Genomic DNA, 21,631 nt, shown 5'->3' on the forward strand with positions numbered 1-21,631 from the left:
GACCGGGGGAGTGGACTTCTGACCGGGGAGAGGACTTCTGACCGGGGGAGTGGACTTCTGACCAGGGGAGTGGACTTCTGACCGGGGGAGTGGACTTCTGTCCGGGGGAGTGGACTTCTGACCGGGGAGAGGACTTCTGACCGGGGAGTGGACTTCTGACCGGGGGAGAGGACTTCTGACCGGGGGAGTGGACTTCTGACCGGGGAGAGGACTTCTGACCGGGGGAGTGGACTTCTGACCAGGGGAGTGGACTTCTGACCGGGGAGAGGACTTCTGACCGGGGGAGTGGACTTCTGTCCGGGGGAGTGGACTTCTGACCATCTAGGGATGAGCCCCGGGTGCAGAGCAGCAGTTCAAGACGCTCCTCTGTCGCTGAACTCTCGCCCGTTCTGTTACATGTGAAGTGTTCAGATTCAAGACAGATAGAGACTGTGTGTGTCCCTCGTGTCCCTCGTGTCCCTCGTGTCCCTCGTGTCCCTCGTACAAATAATGCCAAAAAGTCACATCTCAGAAAAAATATTTCAGGCGTCAGACCAAATAACTTAAGGAAAATAACAATCACAAATGACACAAATACACAAATGAATAAACACGTAAAATGTGGACTGCTAAACATCAGAGCAATTTCCTCCAAATCGCTCTTAGTTAATGAATTAATTAGTGACTATAACATAGATCTTCAGCTCCAACTGAAACGTGGCTTCAACAAGACGACTACGTCAGACTAAATGAGTCCACCCCACCCAGCCATGTAAACCCCCCCCACCCATGTTAACCCCACCCATGTTAACCCCACCCATGTTAACCCCACCCACCCATGTTAACCCCACCCATGTTAACCCCACCCATGTTAACCCCACCCACCCATGTTAACCCCACCCATGTTAACCCCACCCACCCATGTTAACCCCACCCATGTTAACCCCACCCATGTTAACCCCACCCATGTTAACCCCACCCACCCATGTTAACCCCACCCATGTTAACCCCACCCATGTTAACCCCACCCACCCATGTTAACCCCACCCACCCATGTTAACCCCACCCACCCATGTAAACCCCACCCACCCATGTTAACCCCACCCATGTAAACCCCACCCACCCATGTTAACCCCACCCACCCATGTTAACCCCACCCACCCATGTTAACCCCACCCATGTAAACCCCACCCACCCATGTTAACCCCACCCACCCATGTTAACCCCACCCACCCATGTTAACCCCACCCACCCATGTTACCTGTCAGACCTCCAGGAGCACAGAGGTGGTGGTGTGGCAGTGATCTCACACTCAAGTGACTCATGAGCCCTAAAACTAACAATGCATTTCACTCATTTAAAGCCTCATGTGTCGATCACATGTCCAAATATGAAAAACCAAAAAGGAGTTTTGTTCATAGTTATCTACCGACCTCCTGGTCCCTACTCAGAGTTTTTAACAGAGTTTTCTGACTTTATATCAAACTTAGTGTTAGCCTGGGATAAAATAGTTATAGCTGGAGCCTTTAATATCCACGTGAACATGAGTGATGACTCTCTCAGTAATGCCTTCAGCGCCTTGTTAGACAGCATTGGTTTCACTCAGAATGTAAATAAAGCGACTCACACTCACAAGAACACTCTGGATCTTGTCCTAACGTATGGAACAGAGATTAGTGACCTCAGTGTCCTCACTCAAAACCCTATATTGTCAGATCATTTCCTAATTACCTTTCAGTTTATTCTTAAAGATCATCCAGTCCCACAAAATAAAGTTATAATGAAAAGGACAATATCTGAAAAATCTATCTCAAAATTCAAGGAAATAATAGAGCCAATATTCAGTGACATGTCATGTGATCATGTCATGTGATCGTGTCATGTGATCGTGTCATGTGATCGTGTCATGTGATCATGTCATGTGATCATGTCATGTGATCACGACATGATCACATGTCATGTGATCATGTCATGTGATCATGTCATGTGATCGTGTCATGTGATCATGTCATGTGATCATGTCATGTGATCATATCATGTGATCATGTCATGTGATCATGTCATGTGATCATGTCATGTGATCACGTCATGTGATCATGCCATGTGATCATGTCATGTGATCACGTCATGTGATCATGTCATGTGATCATGTCATGTGATCATGTCATGTGATCGTGTCATGTGATCATGTCATGTGATCATGTCATGTGATCATATCATGTGATCATGTCATGTGATCATGTCATGTGATCATGTCATGTGATCATGTCATGTGATCATGTCATGTGATCACGTCATGTGATCATGCCATGTGATCATGTCATGTGATCACGTCATGTGATCGTGTCATGTGATCACGTCATGTGATCATGTCATGTGATCACGTCATGTGATCATGTCATGTGATCATGTCATGTGATCATGTCATGTGATCCTGCTGAGAACAGCTTTAGTCCCAGTTTAAGTGATCAATTTGTCGACTTGACCATGAATTCTCTGAAGTCTGCTCTTGACGTTGCAGCTCTGTTAAAGCAGAAGGTCATTAGGTCAAAGCGCCTCCTCCTGGTACAACCAAGAACTGCGTTCACATAAACAAAGAGTTAGAAAGTTAGAGGGATTATTTCGTCGCTCTCACACCGAAGAATCCCTAAAAGCAGGAAAAGTTGCCTGTTGTCCTGTCAGCAGCTCTGTGTGAGGCCCAAACCAGATATTATTCAAATCTAATAGAAGTCAACAAAAGTAACACTAAATTCCTTTCCAGCACTGTAGCCATGGTAACAAACTGTCAGTAGAGCCCTCACTCCCAGCTACACTTAGCTCTGATGATTTCCTCCTATTTTTTAACAATAAAATAAAAACAATCAGAGATAAATTAGATGAAATTACCCCCGCTATTAGCCCTGAACTAGCCCAAGCTGTAAATCTAACGTCCCATATAAATCCACCTGTAAACTTAGAAAGGTTCAGCTGTTGATCAAGAGAGAGAACTTCAGCCATTATGTCCTCTAAAAGCTCAACTTGTGTCCTAGACCCCATTCCAAGCTCCTCAAAGACATTCTCCCCCTAATTATAGACCCTATTCTTAATATAATAAATACTTCACTCCAAAGTGGCTCCACAGTCCTTCAAACATGACGTCATTAAACCTCTTCTGAAAAAGACTCATCTAGATCCCGACCTATTGGTAAACTACAGACCTATTTCAAATCTTCCCTTCGTCTCTAAAATCCTTGAACAAGTTGTAGTAAAACAGCTTTGTCGCCACCTGCAGGACAATAACTTATTTGAAGTTTTCCAGTCAGGGTTCAGAGCCCACCACAGCAGGGTTCAGAGCCCACCGCAGCAGGGTTCAGAGCCCACCACAGCAGGGTTCAGAGCCCACCACAGCAGGGTTCAGAGCCCACCACAGCAGGGTTCAGAGCCCACCGCAGCAGGGTCCAGAGCCCACCACAGCAGGGTTCAGAGCCCACCACAGCAGTGTTCAGAGCCCACCACAGCAGGGTCCAGAGCCCACCACAGCAGGGTCCAGAGCCCACCACAGCAGGGTCCAGAGCCCACCACAGCAGGGTTCAGAGCCCACCACAGCAGGGTTCAGAGCCCACCACAGCAGGGTTCAGAGCCCACCACAGCAGGGTCCAGAGCCCACCACAGCAGGGTTCAGAGCCCACCACAGCAGGGTCCAGAGCCCACCACAGCAGGGTTCAGAGCCCACCACAGCAGGGTCCAGAGCCCACCACAGCAGGGTTCAGAGCCCACCACAGCAGGGTTCAGAGCCCACCACAGCAGGGTCCAGAGCCCACCACAGCAGGGTCCAGAGCCCACCACAGCAGGGTTCAGAGCCCACCACAGCAGGGTCCAGAGCCCACCACAGCAGGGTTCAGAGCCCACCACAGCAGGGTTCAGAGCCCACCACAGCAGGGTTCAGAGCCCACCACAGCAGGGTTCAGAGCCCACTACAGCAGGGTTCAGAGCCCACCACAGCAGGGTTCAGAGCCCACCACAGCAGGGTCCAGAGCCCACCACAGCAGGGTTCAGAGCCCACCACAGCAGGGTTCAGAGCCCACCACAGCAGGGTTCAGAGCCCACCACAGCAGGGTTCAGAGCCCACCACAGCAGGGTCCAGAGCCCACAGCAGGGTTCAGAGCCCACCACAGCAGGGTCCAGAGCCCACCACAGCAGGGTTCAGAGCCCACCACAGCAGGGTTCAGAGCCCACCACAGCAGGGTTCAGAGCCCACCACAGCAGGGTTCAGAGCCCACCACAGCAGGGTTCAGAGCCCACCACAGCAGGGTCCAGAGCCCACCACAGCAGGGTTCAGAGCCCACCACAGCAGGGTCCAGAGCCCACCACAGCAGGGTTCAGAGCCCACCACAGCACTGAAACTGCACTGGTTAAAGTCACAAATGATTTGTTATTAGCCGCTGACGATGGACTGGTCTCAATCCTGGTTCTGTTGGACCTCAGCGCAGCGTTTGACACCATTGACCACAACATTCTACTGCAGAGGTTAGAATGTGATGTAGGTGTTGGAGGCCCCGCCCTCAGAGGCCCCGCCCTCAGCTGGTTTAAATCCTATCTATCTGATAGGTTCCAATTTGTTAATGTAAACCAGAGCTCCTCACCAAGCTCTAAAGTAATTTACGGTGTGCCACAGGGTTCGGTACTCGGTCCAATTCTGTTTACTCTTTATATGCTGCCATTAGGCAACATGATCAGGTCACATGACATTAACTTCCACTGCTCTGCAGACGACACTCAGCTGTATTTATCAATGAAACCTGATCAGAGCGATCAAGTAGACAGACTTAGTACTTGTGTGAAGGAGATAAAAACCTGGATGACACTAAACTACCTGCTTCTTAACCCTGAAAAAACCGAGGTCATTGTGCTTGGCCCTAAGCATCTACGAGACGCTCTATCTGAGCAGATAGTCACACTGGACAATGTCAGTGTAGCCTCCAGTTCTACTGTAAGAAACCTTGGAGTCTTATTTGACCAGGAGCTCTCATTTAAAGCTCATATAAATCAAGCTTGTAAAACAGCCTATTTCCATTTGCGCAACAAGAGCCAAAATCAGAAGAATCCTGCCTAAAAGTGATGCTGAAAAACTTATCCATGCATTTGTAACGACTAGATTAGACTACTGTAACTCCCTGCTCGCAGCAGGTCCTAAAAGCTCCATAAAAAGCTTTCAACTGGTTCAAAATGCAGCAGCAAGATTACTAACAGGAACAAAAAGAAGAGAGCACATTACGCCGGTGCTGGAGTCTCTTCACTGGCTCCCCGTCGAGTTTAGAATCAAATTCAAAATTCTACTCTTGACCTACAAAGCCATAAATGACATGGCCCCATCCGACCTCAAAGATGCTATAGAACCATATCATCCAAACAGAGCTCTTCGCTCTCAGAATGCTGGTGGTGCCAAGAGTCTCTAAAAGTACTGTAGGAGGTAGAGCCTTCTGGTGGTGCCAAGAGTCTCTAAAAGTACTGTAGGAGGTAGAGCCTTCTGGTGGTCCCAAGAGTCTCTAAAAGTACTGTAGGAGGTAGAGCCTTCTGGTGGTCCCAAGAGTCTCTAAAAGTACAGTACGAGGTAGAGCCTTCTGGTGGTCCCAAGAGTCTCTAAAAGTACTGTAGGAGGTAGAGCCTTCTGGTGGTGCCAAGAGTCTCTAAAAGTACAGTAGGAGGTAGAGCCTTCTGGTGGTCCCAAGAGTCTCTAAAAGTACTGTAGGAGGTAGAGCCTTCTGGTGGTCCCAAGAGTCTCTAAAAGTACTGTAGGAGGTAGAGCCTTCTGGTGGTCCCAAGAGTCTCTAAAAGTACTGTAGGAGGTAGAGCTCCTGTGTTATGGAATCAGCTCCCGACCCATGTTAAATACGCTGACACAGTCTCTTCATTTAAGTCCAGGCTTAAAACGTTCCTCTTCGAAATCACTTATGGTCAGACTAGTTAGGAACAGAAACATAAACCCACAGCTTTAGCTACTCTGCCCTAGGAGTAACTGTGCTGGGGGAAGTATGACAGCTTGAGCACTATCCTCTTCTTCTTCTGACTACTTATGCTATCAAACAATATTTATTTTTTGATTCCACTTGCAAACTCTTCACCGCCTTCTTTTTCTTTCTCTCACTCCTGAGGACCTGTGGACCCAGATGTCCCTCTCCTGGTGAAGTGTCCCTGCCCTGTGTGGACGGTCCCTCATCTGCCTGAGGAGTGGGTCCAGCTCCAGTCTCCTCGTGTCCGTCTGTGAGAGTCGGATCTCTCCTTCACTGGAACTCCTCCAGGTTTCTACGCTTTTTTCCCAAAGAGGGTTTTTTTTGTAGTTTTTCCTGGCCGAGAAGGAGAGTCTAAGGACAGAGGACCCTGGGACATCGTCCCTCGCCACCACAGACATTGTCTGACTTCATTTCTCCCTGTGGCCCTCAGAGGCAACTGTTGTTGTGATTTTGGGCCTTACAAAAATAAATTGATTTGATTTGATTTGATTTGACCGGGGGAGAGGACTTCTGACTCTGGCACCAGCAGGAGGGCGCTCAGTGGTCGGTTAGTGGAATGAGGAAGTGGTGCGTCGGTCACAGGAAGTGCGCAAATGTCACTGGACGAGGTGGTTATTCTGAGACAAACACGAGGAAGTGTTTGACCTTCAGAGGGCGAAGGTCGTCGGGAAGAACACGTGATTGAGCAGAAGATGCAACGACCTGTCTGACCAGTTTTCATCTCATAAAGGAACATGTGAGACAAAGAGCATTTAACACGCAACAAGGACACACAGGGACACATGAGGACACACAAGGACACACAGGGACACACAAGGACACACAGGGACACATGAGGACACACAAGGACACACAGGGACACATGAGGACACACAAGGACACACAGGGACACATGAGGACACACGAGGACACACAGGGACACATGAGGACACGCAAGGAACCACAGGGACACACGAGTACACACAAGGACACACAGGGACACATGAGGACACACGAGGACACACGAGGACACACAGGGACACACAGGGACACACAAGGACACACAGGGACACACGAGTACACACAGGGACACATGAGGACACACAAGGACACACAGGGACACACAGGGACACACGAGGACACACAGGGACACACAGGGTAACATGTGGACACACAGAGTAACATGAGGACACACAGGGACATGATGAGGCCACACAGGGACACATGAGGACACACAAGGACACACAGGGACACACAAGGACACACGAGGACACACAGGGACACATGAGGACACACGAGGACACACAGGGACACACGAGTACACACAGGGACACACAAGGACACACAGGGACACAGAGTAACATGAAGACACACAGGGTAACATGAGGACACACAGGGTAATATGAGGACACACAGGGACATGATGAGGCCACACAGGGACACATGAGGACACACGAGGACACACAGGGACACACGAGTACACACAGGGACACACAGGGACACACGAGGAAACACAGGGACACACAGGGAAACACGAGGACACACAGGGACACACGAGTACACACAGGGACACACAGGGACACACGAGGAAACACAGGGACACACAGGGAAACACGAGGACACACAGGGACACACGAGGACACACAGGGACATAATGAGGCCACACAGGGACACATGAGGACACACGGGGACATTATGAGGACACACAGGGACACATGAGGACACACGGGGACATGATGAGGACACACGGGGACATGATGAGGACACAAGAGCACACAAGGACACACAGGGACACATGAGGACACACAAGGACATGATGAGGCCACACAGGGACACATGAGGACACACAGGGACATGATGAGGACACACAGGGACACATGAGGACACACAGGGACATGATGAGGACACACAGGGACACATGAGGACACACGGGGACATGATGAGGACACACGAGCACACAAGGACACACAGGGACACATGAGGACACACAAGGACACATGAGGACACACAGGGACACACAAGGACATGATGAGGACACACGAGGAAACACAGGGACACTTGAGGACACACAAGGACACACGAGGACACACAAGGACATGATAAGGACACAAGAGGACATACGAGGACACACAGGGACACACGAGGACATGATGAGGACATGATGAGGACAAAAGAGGACACACAGGGACACACGAGGACACACAGGGACACACGAGGACATGATGAGGACACAAGAGGACACACAGGGACACACGAGGACATGATGAGGACATGATGAGGACACAAGAGGACACACAGGGACACAGGAGGACATGATGAAGACACAAGAGGACACACAGGGACACACGAGGACATGAGGAGGACATGATGAGGACACACAGGGACACACGAGGACATGAGGAGTACATGATGAGGACACAAGAGGACACACAGGGACACACGAGGACATGATGAGGACACACAGGGACACAAGAGGACATGATAAGGACATGATGAGGACACACGAGGACACACAGGGACACATGAGGACATGATGAGGACATGATGAGAACACAATAGGACACATCAGGACATGATGAGGACACAAGAGGACACACGAGGACACACAGGGACACACAAGGACATGATGAGGACACAAGAGGACACACGAGGACACACAGGGACACACAAGGACATGATGAGGACATGATGAGGACACAAGAGGACACACAGGGACACACGAGGACATGATGAGGACACAAGAGGACACACAGGGACACATGAGGACATGATGAGGACATGATGAGGACACACGGGGACACACGAGGACATGATGAGGACATGATGAGGACATGATGAGGACATGATGAGGACACACGAGGACATGATGAGGACACACGAGGACACACGAGGACATGATGAGGACACACGAGGACATGATGAGGACACACGAGGACATGATGAGGACACACGAGGACACACGAGGACATGATGAGGACACACGAGGACATGATGAGGACACACGAGGACATGATGAGGACACACGAGGACACACAAGGACATGATGAGGACACACGAGGACATGATGAGGACACACGAGGACACACGAGGACATGATGAGGACACACGAGGACATGATGAGGACACACGAGGACATGATGAGGACACATGAGGACACACGAGGACATGATGAGGACACACGAGGACATGATGAGGACACACGAGGACATGATGAGGACACATGAGGACGAACGAGGACATGATGAGGACACACGAGGACATGATGAGGACACACGAGGACATGATGAGGACACATGAGAACACACGAGGACATGATGAGGACACACGAGGACATGATGAGGACACACGAGGACACACGAGGACATGATGAGGACACACGAGGACATGATGAGGACACACGAGGACACACAGGGACACATGAGGACATGATGAGGACACACGAGGACACACAGGGACACATGAGGACATGATGAGGACACACGAGGACACAACAGTGTTTTTACTTTACACTTCTCTTGGAACGTTGGGTCAGAAAAGTGACGTTCATGTTCATGTTTAAATAAATGTGTCACAGCTTCATTTACGTCAAACTGAGGGACAATAATAATAACAGAGCAACAAACAAACAAACAAACAAACAACAAAGCATAAACAAAATACAATCTTAAAAACAGCTCTTTCTCAGTTGGTTTGTTGTGGTAAACATCTCGTCCTCGTCTGAGCACCGTCCCCATCTCGTCCCCATCTCGTCCCCATCTCATCCCTGTCTCGTCCCCATCTCATCCCTGTCTCGTCCCCATCTCGTCCCCGTCTCGTCCCCGTCTCGTCCCCGTCTCGTCCCCATCTCGTCCCCATCTCATCCCTGTCTCGTCCCCGTCTCAGCACCGTGTTTCCACGTCTCGTTTCTGGAAGCTTCTCATGTTTCTGACACACGACTTCTAAAAACAGAGCGAAGAAGAAGACGAAGAAGAAGAAGAAGAAGAAGAAGAAGTGTCCTCCAGGGGGCGTGTCCTCCAGAGGGCGTGTCCTCCAGAGGGCGTGTCCTCCAGGGGGGTGTCCTCCAGGGGGCGCTGTCAAAGAAGAGTGTCCCACCTCGGATAATTCAACACTTTTGACACTTTTAAGAAAACAAAACTCTCTTTTGGTTGCTTGAAAGTATTGTTTGTTTTCAGAATGCTGTGCTCTGATTGGTCCGTGGAACGGAAAATACTTTTATATTCTTTACAAAACAGATCAAAAAGCTCATCATTTACAGAGTTAAACATGTGACACTTAAAACTGTTTCATGAGATCTAGAGTGAGGAGCATGGCGCCCTCTGCTGGCTCAAGGCCGCGTCACTGAACAGCAGCATCACAGAGAGGGAGAGGAAGAAGCTGGACAGAGTCATCAAGAAGTCCAGCTCCGTCCTGGACTGTCCTCTGGACTCGGTGCAGGAGGTGGGGGACAGAAGGGTCCTGGCTAGATTCACATCTATGCTGGACCATGAGTGTCGCCCCCTGCAGGACACTCTGTCCCCTGCAGGACACTCTGTCCCCTGCAGGACACTCTGTCCGCTCTGGAGAGCAGCTTCAGTGAGAGACTGATCCACCCTCGATGTGTGAAGGAAAGGTTTCGCAGGTCTTTCCTTCTGCTGCTGTCAGACTTTATAACAAAAACTGTTAGTCCTGAACACTCACAATACTGACCTAACCATGTGCAATTCTGTCATATGTGCAATTACTGTGAAATCCATGTGCAATTACTGTCGTGATCACATGCAATGGTATTTATGTATTTATTTATTTGTCTATGGGAGTTTTTATTTATTTATAGGAGATCTTCTACTGAAAGTGTTTTTCAGACTTCCTATAAGTGATCTGTTCTTCTGTATCTGCCTCTGGATCTACCTGCGTTGCAACAATGAAATTTCCCCATGTGGGACAATAAAGGATTATCTTATCTTACTGTCAACTCTGCAGCGCCATCTGCTGGTACAAAGAGTCTGTCACAGGGACCCAACCTGGACCAGGTCTAAACCAGGACTAAACCAGGTATAAAAAACCTGGAATAAACCAGGGCTAAACCAGGACTAAACCAGGTCTAAACCAGGTCTAAACCAGGACTAAACCAGGACTAAACCAGGACTAAACCAGGACTAAACCAGGTCTAAACCAGGACTAAACCAGGACTAAACCAGGACTAAACCAGGACTAAACCAGGTCTAAACCAGGACTAAACCAGGTCTAAACCAGGACTAAACCAGGACTAAACCAGGTCTAAACCAGGACTAAACCAGGACTAAACCAGGTCTAAACCAGGACTAAACCAGGACTAAACCAGGACTAAACCAGGAATAAACCAGGTCTAAACCAGGGCTAAACCAGGGCTAAACCAGGACTAAACCAGGACTAAACCAGGTCTAAACCAGGGCTAAACCAGGGCTAAACCAGGACTAAACCAGGACTAAACCAGGTCTAAACCTGGACTAAACAAGGGCTAAACCAGGACTAAACCAGGACTAAACCAGGTCTAAACCAGGACTAAACCAGGACTAAACCAGGACTAAACCAGGACTAAACCAGGACTAAACCAGGACTAAACCAGGTCTAAACCAGGTCTAAACCAGGACTAAACCAAGACTAAACCAGGACTAAACCAGGTCTAAACCAGGACTAAACCAGGACTAAACCAGGACTAAACCAGGTCTAAACCAGGACTAAACCAGGACTAAACCACGACTAAACCAGGAATAAACCAGGTCTAAACCAGGGCTAAACCAGGGCTAAACCAGGACTAAACCAGGACTAAACCAGGTCTAAACCAGGGCTAAACCAGGGCTAAACCAGGACTAAACCAGGACTAAACCAGGTCTAAACCTGGACTAAACAAGGACTAAACCAGGACTAAACCAGGACTAAACCAGGTCTAAACCAGGACTAAACCAGGACTAAACCAGGACTAAACCAGGACTAAACCAGGTCTAAACCAGGACTAAACCAGGACTAAACCAGGACTAAACCAGGACTAAACCAGGACTAAACCAGGTCTAAACCAGGTCTAAACCAGGACTAAACAAGGTCTAAACCTGGACTAAACCAGGACTAAACCAGGTCTAAACCTGGACTAAACAAGGGCTAAACCAGGACTAAACCAGGACTAAACCAGGTCTAAACCAGGACTAAACCAGGACTAAACCTTCTCGTGTTTTGACTCTTGTTTCAGTTCAAAGTCTGAGAACAGAAGCGGCAGTTCTACGTGTGTCCAGCAGGGGCCGCGCGCTCCCACGTTCCAGGACAAAAACAACAGCTCCAAAAGAGCGTGCGTGTGCGTGTGCGCGGTTACGTTCTCTTCCTGTTCCCAAACTTCAGGTTTAAGGGGCGGAGCTCGAGCTGCGCCCACGTGACTTCACCTGGGCACGCGCACAGAGGAATGGCCGTGCGCGTGAGGCGTTCACAGGTAGCGCGCGCGCGCGGCACACCTTTTACGCACTGTGCGTCAGACAACGGGACAACTTTGATCTGAGCTCCGGAACTCCGCGGGACACCGAGACTTTCCCCAGACTGAACCCGGCTCTGCGGCTCTGCAGAGCGGCCACTGCAGCGCGAGCTCCCGGGAAACACCGCTGGAACCATGACGGAGGAGACGGACCTGCCCAAAGAGCTGCGCGGTGAGTCTGGGTCTGGGACAGGGACAGGCACTGGGTCTGGCACTGGGTCAGGGTCAGGGTCTGGGTCTGGGTCTGGAACTGGGTCTGGGACTGGTCTGGTCTGGTCTGGTTCTGGGTCTGGGTATGAGGATATGAGGTGAGGAGGTAGGAGAGGATATGAGGTGAGGAGGTAGGAGAGGATATGAGGTGAGGAGGTAGGAGAGGATATGAGGTGAGGAGGTAGGAGAGGATATGAGGTGAGGAGGTAGGAGAGGATATGAGGTGAGGAGGTAGGAGAGGAGATGAGGAGGTAGGAGAGGATATGAGGTGAGGAGGTAGGAGAGGGGATGAGGAGGTAGGAGAGGATATGAGGTGAGGAGGTAGGAGAGGGGATGAGGAGGTAGGAGAGGGGATGAGGAGGTAGGAGAGGGGATGAGGAGGTAGGAGAGGGGATGAGGAGGTAGGAGAGGATATGAGGTGAGGAGGTAGGAGAGGGGATGAGGAGGTAGGAGAGGATATGATTTGAAGAGGTAGGAGAGGAGATGAGGAGGTAGGGGAGGTAGGAGAGGGGATGAGGAGGTAGGAGAGGATATGAGGAGGTAGGAGAGGAGGAGAGGAGATGAGGAGGTAGAAGACGAGATGAGGAGGTAGGAGAGGATATGAGGTGAGGAGGTAGGAGAGGAGATGAGGAGGTAGGAGAGGGGATGAGGAGGTAGGAGAGGATATGAGGTGAGGAGGTAGGAGAGGGGATGAGGAGGTAGGAGAGGATATGAGGTGAGGAGGTAGGAGAGGGGATGAGGAGGTAGGAGAGGATATGAGGTGAGGAGGTAGGAGAGGGGATGAGGAGGTAGGAGAGGATATGAGGTGAGGAGGTAGGAGAGGATATGAGGTGAGGAGGTAGGAGAGGAGATGAGGAGGTAGGAGAGGGGATGAGGAGGTAGGAGAGGATATGAGGTGAGGAGGTAGGAGAGGGGATGAGGAGGTAGGAGAGGATATGAGGTGAGGAGGTAGGAGAGGGGATGAGGAGGTAGGAGAGGGGATGAGGAGGTAGGAGAGGATATGATTTGAAGAGGTAGGAGAGGAGATGAGGAGGTAGGGGAGGTAGGAGAGGGGATGAGGAGGTAGGAGAGGATATGAGGAGGTAGGAGAGGAGGAGAGGAGATGAGGAGGTAGAAGACGAGATGAGGAGGTAGGAGAGGATATGAGGTGAGGAGGTAGGAGAGGAGATGAGGAGGTAGGAGAGGAGATGAGGAGGTAGTAGAGGATATGAGGAGGTAGGAGAGGATATGAGGTGAGGAGGTAGGAGAGGAGATGAGGAGGTAGGAGAGGATATGAGGTGAGGAGGTAGGAGAGGATATGAGGTGAGGAGGTAGGAGAGGGGATGAGGAGGTAGGAGAGGATATGAGGTGAGGAGGTAGGAGAGGAGATGAGGAGGTAGGGGGTAGGAGAGAGGATGAGGAGGTAGGAGAGGAGCTGAGGAGGTAGGAGAGGAGCTGAGGAGGTAGGAGAGGAGCTGAGGAGGTAGAAACTCGTTCGACTAAATCAAAGCCAGGATTATATTTCACATTTTGCCTGTTTTTCTCCATCTTGTCCATTTTGGCGACATTTATGATGTCACTTCCTGTCTTGAGGTCATTCCACAACTGTTACTAAGCAACCAGACTGTAAACAAGGGCCAAAGTCCATTTCAATCAGACATTTATGATTTGACAATCGATGCCTCCTCATCACGTCGGCTTCACTCCTGTCCGTCGTTGTTGTTGTTGTTGTTTATTGTTGTTGTTGATTTTCTGACATCGGCAAAAAGTCCTGGTTTAGACCTGGTTTAGACCTGGTTTAGTCCTGCTTTAGTCCTGCTTTAGTCCTGGTTTAGTCCTGGTTTAGACCTGGTTTAGACCTGGTTTAGTCCTGGTTTAGACCTGGTTTAGACCTGGTTTAGACCTGGTTTAGTCCTGGTTTAGACCTGGTTTAGACCTGGTTCAGACCTGGTTTAGACCTGGTTTAGACCTGGTTCGGACCTGGTTCAGACCTGGTTCAGACCTGGTTTAGTCCTGGTTTAGTCCTGGTTTAGACCTGGTTTAGACCTGGTTTAGACCTGGTTTAGACCTGGTTCAGACCTGGTTTAGACCTGGTTTAGACCTGGTTCAGACCTGGTTCAGACCTGGTTTAGACCTGGTTTAGACCTGGTTCGGACCTGGTTCAGACCTGGTTCAGACCTGGTTCAGACCTGGTTTAGTCCTGGTTTAGTCCTGGTTTAGACCTGGTTTAGACCTGGTTTAGACCTGGTTCAGACCTGGTTCAGACCTGGTTTAGACCTGGTTTAGACCTGGTTCGGACCTGGTTTAGACCTGGTTTAGTCCTGGTCTAGACCTGGTTTAGACCTGGTTTAGACCTGGTTTAGACCTGGTTTAGTCCTGGTTTAGACCTGGTTTAGTCCTGGTTTAGACCTGGTTTAGACCTGGTTTAGACCTGGTTTAGTCCTGGTTTAGACCTGGTTCAGACCTGGTTTAGACCTGGTTTAGTCCTGGTTTAGTCCTGGTTTAGACCTGGTTTAGACCTGGTTTAGACCTGGTTTAGTCCTGGTTTAGACCTGGTTTAGACCTGGTTTAGACCTGGTTTAGACCTGGTTTAGTCCTGGTTTAGTCCTGGTTTAGTCCTGGTTTAGTCCTGGTTTAGTCCTGGTTTAGACCTGGTTCTTGTCTTGCAGAGGGCGTGGCTGAGGCTCTGGGTCGAGGGTTGAAGGTCGAACTGAAGCTTCAGGTTCAGCTGGAGCTCAAGGACAAAGTGGAGAGCCGGGTCCTGGTGAGTCAGATGCCCTCCCTGAAGCTCCTCCTCTTTGTTTGGGAGCAGAAGGTTTGACTTTCTCTCCCAGAGATGTGTCCGGACACGAGCAGCATTCCACTGGGACTAGACCAGGACCTGGACCTGAACCAGAGCCAGGACCAGGGCCAGGACCAGGACCTGGACCAGGACCTGGACCTGGACCTGGACCTGGACCTGGACCAGGACCAGAGCCAGGACCAGGACCTGGACCAGGACCAGAGCCAGGACCAGGGCCAGGACCAGGACCAGGACCTGGACCAGGACCAGGACCAGGACCAGGACCAGGACCTGGACCTGGACCTGGACCTGAACCAGAGCCAGGACCAGGGCCAGGGCCAGGACCAGGACCAGGACCTGGACCAGGACCTGGACCAGGACCAGGACCAGGACCAGGACCTGGACCTGGACCTGAACCTGGACCTGGACCAGGACCAGAGCCAGGACCAGGACCTGGACCTGGACCTGGACCTGGACCTGGACCTGGACCAGGACCAGGACCAGGACCAGGACCAGGACCAGGACCAGGACCAGGACCAGGACCAGGACCAGGACCAGGACCAGGACCATCCTCTCTCCCCCCTAAACTGGTTAAAGTCCTTTATGGAAGACAGGAAGTACTTTGTGTCTCAGACCACACCCCCCTGACCTGTGGAGTGCCCCAAGGGTCAGTCCTTGGACCCCTTCTGTTCATCTTCTACATGCTGCTGTTAGGTCACATGACACACAGTGAAAATGTGTCCAATCACAATGATGCAGACGAGTCAGATCTATGTTTTACTGTCACTGGTGCCAGAGGGCCTCCTGCTGGTACCAGAGGGCCTCCTGCTGGTGCCAGAGACCTCCTGCAGGTGCCAGAGACCTCCTGCTGGTGCCAGAGGGCCTCCTGCTGGTGCCAGAGGGCCTCCTGCTGGTGCTAGAGGGCCTCCTGCTGGTGCCAGAGGGCCTCCTGCTGGTGCTAGAGGGCCTCCTGCTGGTGCCAGAGGGCCTCCTGCTGGTGCCAGAGGGCCTCCTGCTGGTGCTAGAGGGCCTCCTGCTGGTGTGTAGAGAACTCACTCAAATCCTGGTCTTTGTAAAGTGTTAGTGGTTAAAAACATTTCCAAAATCAATATTATCCATGTGTCTCTCACTGACCTACCTTCTCTCTCTCTCTTCTCTCCCTCCCTCTCTCTTTCTTAGTCTTGGTTTAGTCCTGGTTTAGACCTTGTTTAGTCCTGGTTTAGACCTGGTTTAGTCCTGGTTTAGTCCTGGTTTAGACCTTGTTTAGACCTGGTTTAGACCTGGTTTAGTCCTGGTTTAGACCTGGTTTAGTCCTGGTTTAGTCCTGGTTTAGACCTGGTTTAGTCCTGGTTTAGTCCCGGTTTAGACTCGGTTTAGTCCTGGTTTAGTCCCGGTTTAGACCTGGTTTAGACCTGGTTTAGTCCTGGTTTAGTCCTGGTTTAGACCTGGTTTAGTCCTGGTTTAGTCCTGGTTTAGACCTGGTTTAGTCCTGGTTTAGACCTGGTTTAGACCTGGTTTAGTCCTGGTTTAGTCCTGGTTTAGACCTGGTTTAGTCCTGGTTTAGTTCTGGTTTAGACCTGGTTTAGACCTGGTTTAGACCTGGTTTAGTCCTGGTTTAGTCCTGGTTTAGACCTGGTTTAGTCCTGGTTTAGTCCTGGTTTAGTCCTGGTTTAGACCTGGTTTAGACCTGGTTTAGACCTGGTTTAGTCCTGGTTTAGTTCTGGTTTAGACCTGGTTTAGTCCTGGTTTAGTCCTGGTTTAGACCTGGTTTAGTCCTGGTTTAGTCCTGGTTTAGTCCTGGTTTAGTCCTGGTTTAGACCTGGTTTAGTCCTGGTTTAGTCCTGGTTTAGACCTGGTTTAGTCCTGGTTTAGACCTGGTTTAGACCTGGTTTAGTCCCGGTTTAGTCCCGGTTTAGACTCGGTTTAGTCCCGGTTTAGTCCCGGTTTAGACCCGGTTTAGACCCGGTTTAGACCCGGTTTAGTCCTGGTTTAGTCCTGGTTTAGACCTGGTTTAGTCCTGGTTTAGTTCTGGTTTAGACCTGGTTTAGTCCTGGTTTAGACCTGGTTTAGTCCTGGTTTAGACCTGGTTTAGTCTCGGTTTAGTCCCGGTTTAGTCCCGGTTTAGTCCCGGTTTAGTCATGGTTTAGTCATGGTTTAGTCCCGGTTTAGTCCCGGTTTAGACCCGGTTTAGACCCGGTTTAGTCATGGTTTAGACCTGGTTTAGACCTGGTTTAGTCCTGGTTTAGTCCTGGTTTAGTCCTGGTTTAGACCTGGTTTAGTCCTGGTTTAGTTCTGGTTTAGACCTGGTTTAGTCCTGGTTTAGACCTGGTTTAGTCCTGGTTTAGACCTGGTTTAGACCTGGTTTAGACCTGGTCCTGCTGTAACACGACTCTAACACCAGGGGCGCTGCTAGAAACTGGGCCCTGAAAGTTTTTCATACTCGGCCCCCACATGTTTTTGTTATTACTTCACCCACTGCAGGACTGGAGAACGTCAGGAGAATGTCAGAACTGTCAGGAGAACGTCAGGAGAACGTCAGAACTGTCAGGAGAACGTCAGGAGAACGTCAGAACTGTCAGGAGAACGTCAGGAGAACGTCCGAACTGTCAGGAGAACGTCAGGAGAATGTCAGAACTGTCAGGAGAACGTCAGGAGAATGTCAGAACTGTCAGGAGAACGTCAGGAGAACGTCAGAACTGTCAGGAGAACGTCAGGAGAACGTCCGAACTGTCAGCAGAACGTCAGGAGAACGTCCGAACTGTCAGGAGAACGTCAGGAGAATGTCAGAACTGTCAGCAGAACGTCAGGAGAACGTCCGAACTGTCAGGAGAACGTCAGGAGAATGTCAGAACTGTCAGCAGAACGTCAGGAGAACGTCAGAACTGTCAGCAGAACGTCAGGAGAATGTCAGAACTGTCAGGAGAACGTCAGGAGAACGTCAGAACTGTCAGCAGAACGTCAGGAGAACGTCCGAACTGTCAGGAGAACGTCAGGAGAATGTCAGAACTGTCAGCAGAACGTCAGGAGAACGTCCGAACTGTCAGCAGAACGTCAGGAGAATGTCAGAACTGTCAGGAGAACGTGAGGAGAACGTCAGAACTGTCAGCAGAACGTCAGGAGAACGTCCGAACTGTCAGGAGAACGTCAGGAGAACGTCAGAACTGTCAGCAGAACGTCAGGAGAACGTCCGAACTGTCAGGAGAATGTCAGAACTGTCAGGAGAACGTCAGGAGAACGTCCGAACTGTCAGGAGAACGTCAGGAGAACGTCAGAACTGTCAGGAGAACGTCAGGAGAACGTCAGAACTGTCAGGAGAACGTCGGGAGAACGTCAGGAGAACGTCAGAACTGTCAGGAGAACGTCAGGAGAATGTCAGAACTGTCAGCAGAACGTCAGGAGAACGTCCGAACTGTCAGCAGAACGTCAGGAGAACGTCCGAACTGTCAGCAGAACGTCAGGAGAATGTCAGAACTGTCAGCAGAACGTCAGGAGAACGTCCGAACTGTCAGCAGAACGTCAGGAGAACGTCCGAACTGTCAGGAGAACGTCAGGAGAATGTCAGAACTGTCAGCAGAACGTCAGGAGAATGTCAGAACTGTCAGCAGAACGTCAGGAGAACGTCAGAACTGTCAGCAGAACGTCAGGAGAATGTCAGAACTGTCAGGAGAACGTCAGGAGAACGTCAGAACTGTCAGCAGAACGTCAGGAGAACGTCCGAACTGTCAGCAGAACGTCAGGAGAACGTCCGAACTGTCAGGAGAACGTCAGGAGAATGTCAGAACTGTCAGCAGAACGTCAGGAGAACGTCCGAACTGTCAGCAGAACGTCAGGAGAATGTCAGAACTGTCAGGAGAACGTCAGGAGAACGTCAGAACTGTCAGCAGAACGTCAGGAGAACGTCCGAACTGTCAGGAGAACGTCAGAACTGTCAGCAGAACGTCAGGAGAACGTCCGAACTGTCAGGAGAATGTCAGAACTGTCAGGAGAACGTCAGGAGAACGTCCGAACTGTCAGGAGAACGTCAGGAGAACGTCAGAACTGTCAGGAGAACGTCAGGAGAACGTCAGAACTGTCAGGAGAACGTCGGGAGAACGTCAGGAGAACGTCAGAACTGTCAGGAGAACGTCAGGAGAATGTCAGAACTGTCAGCAGAACGTCAGGAGAACGTCCGAACTGTCAGCAGAACGTCAGGAGAACGTCCGAACTGTCAGGAGAACGTCAGGAGAATGTCAGAACTGTCAGCAGAACGTCAGGAGAACGTCAGAACTGTCAGGAGAACGTCAGGAGAACGTCAGAACTGTCAGGAGAACGTCAGGAGAATGTCAGAACTGTCAGCAGAACGTCAGGAGAACGTCCGAACTGTCAGCAGAACGTCAGGAGAACGTCCGAACTGTCAGGAGAACGTCAGGAGAATGTCAGAACTGTCAGCAGAACGTCAGGAGAACGTCCGAACTGTCAGGAGAACGTCAGGAGAATGTCAGAACTGTCAGCAGAACGTCAGGAGAATGTCAGAACTGTCAGGAGAACGTCAGGAGAATGTCAGAACTGTCAGCAGAACGTCAGGAGAACGTCAGAACTGTCAGCAGAACGTCAGGAGAATGTCAGAACTGTCAGGAGAACGTCAGGAGAACGTCAGAACTGTCAGCAGAACGTCAGGAGAACGTCCGAACTGTCAGGAGAACGTCAGGAGAATGTCAGAACTGTCAGCAGAACGTCAGGAGAACGTCCGAACTGTCAGCAGAACGTCAGGAGAACGTCCGAACTGTCAGGAGAACGTCAGGAGAATGTCAGAACTGTCAGCAGAACGTCAGGAGAACGTCCGAACTGTCAGCAGAACGTCAGGAGAATGTCAGAACTGTCAGGAGAACGTCAGGAGAACGTCAGAACTGTCAGCAGAACGTCAGGAGAACGTCCGAACTGTCAGGAGAACGTCAGGAGAACGTCAGAACTGTCAGCAGAACGTCAGGAGAACGTCCGAACTGTCAGGAGAATGTCAGAACTGTCAGGAGAACGTCAGGAGAACATCCGAACTGTCAGGAGAACGTCAGGAGAACGTCAGAACTGTCAGGAGAACGTCAGGAGAACGTCGGGAGAACGTCAGGAGAATGTCCGAACTGTCAGCAGAACGTCAGGAGAATGTCCGAACTGTCAGAAGAACGTCAGGAGAACGTCCGAACTGTCAGCAGAACGTCAGGAGAATGTCCGAACTGTCAGCAGAACGTCAGGAGAACGTCCGAACTGTCAGCAGAACGTCAGGAGAATGTCCGAACTGTCAGCAGAACGTCAGGAGAATGTCCGAACTGTCAGGAGAACATCCGGAGAACGTCCGAACTGTCAGGAGAACGTCAGGAGAACGTCCGAACTGTCAGGAGAACGTCAGGAGAACGTCAGAACTGTCAGCAGAACGTCAGGAGAACGTCTTAACTGTCAGCAGAACGTCAGGAGAACGTCTTAACTGTCAGCAGAACGTCAGGAGAACGTCCGAACTGTCAGGAGAATGTCAGAACTGTCAGGAGAACGTCAGGAGAACGTCCGAATTGTCAGCAGAACGTCTGGAGAACGTCCGAACTGTCAGCAGAACGTCAAGAGAACGTCCGAACTGTCAGCAGAACGTCAGGAGAACGTCAGAACTGTCAGCAGAACGTCAGGAGAACGTCCGAATTGTCAGCAGAACGTCAGGAGAATGTCCGAACTGTCAGGAGAACGTCCGGAGAACATCCGGAGAACGTCAGAACGTCCGAATTGTCAGGAGAACTGTCAGGAGAACGTCAGAACTGTCAGGAGAACGTCAGAACTGTCAGCAGAACGTCAGGAGAACGTCAGAACTGTCAGCAGAACGTCAGGAGAACGTCCGAACTGTCAGGAGAACGTCAGAACTGTCAGCAGAACGTCAGGAGAACGTCCGAACTGTCAGGAGAACGTCAGGAGAATGTCAGAACTGTCAGCAGAACGTCAGGAGAACGTCCGAACTGTCAGCAGAACGTCAGGAGAATGTCAGAACTGTCAGGAGAACGTCAGGAGAACGTCCGAACTGTCAGCAGAACGTCAGGAGAACGTCCGAACTGTCAGGAGAACGTCAGGAGAATGTCAGAACTGTCAGCAGAACGTCAGGAGAATGTCAGAACTGTCAGGAGAACGTCAGGAGAACGTCAGAACTGTCAGCAGAACGTCAGGAGAACGTCCGAACTGTCAGGAGAACGTCAGAACTGTCAGCAGAACGTCAGGAGAACGTCCGAA

The 21,631-nt window shown here is 50.6% G+C and overlaps 1 protein-coding gene across 1 annotated transcript in view; it reads left to right on the forward strand.

Moving 5' to 3' along the window:
- Positions 1 to 12,313: 12,313 nt before the first annotated feature.
- The window catches only part of LOC140362237 (F-actin-uncapping protein LRRC16A-like), a 57,494-nt gene continuing 48,176 nt past the window's right edge, over positions 12,314 to 21,631 (forward strand). The window contains exons 1-2 of the mRNA XM_072448332.1: positions 12,314 to 12,595; positions 15,282 to 15,427. Of these exons, the coding sequence (XP_072304433.1) occupies positions 12,559 to 12,595; positions 15,282 to 15,427 (183 nt within the window). The 5' untranslated portion in view covers positions 12,314 to 12,558. The remainder of the gene's footprint in view (positions 12,596 to 15,281; positions 15,428 to 21,631) is intronic.

The sequence above is a fragment of the Eucyclogobius newberryi genome, unplaced genomic scaffold, assembly GCF_026437365.1.
Source record: "Eucyclogobius newberryi isolate DKJ021-1_F unplaced genomic scaffold, fEucNew1.0.hap1 SCAF_16, whole genome shotgun sequence".
NCBI classification, from domain to species: domain Eukaryota; kingdom Metazoa; phylum Chordata; class Actinopteri; order Gobiiformes; family Gobiidae; genus Eucyclogobius; species Eucyclogobius newberryi.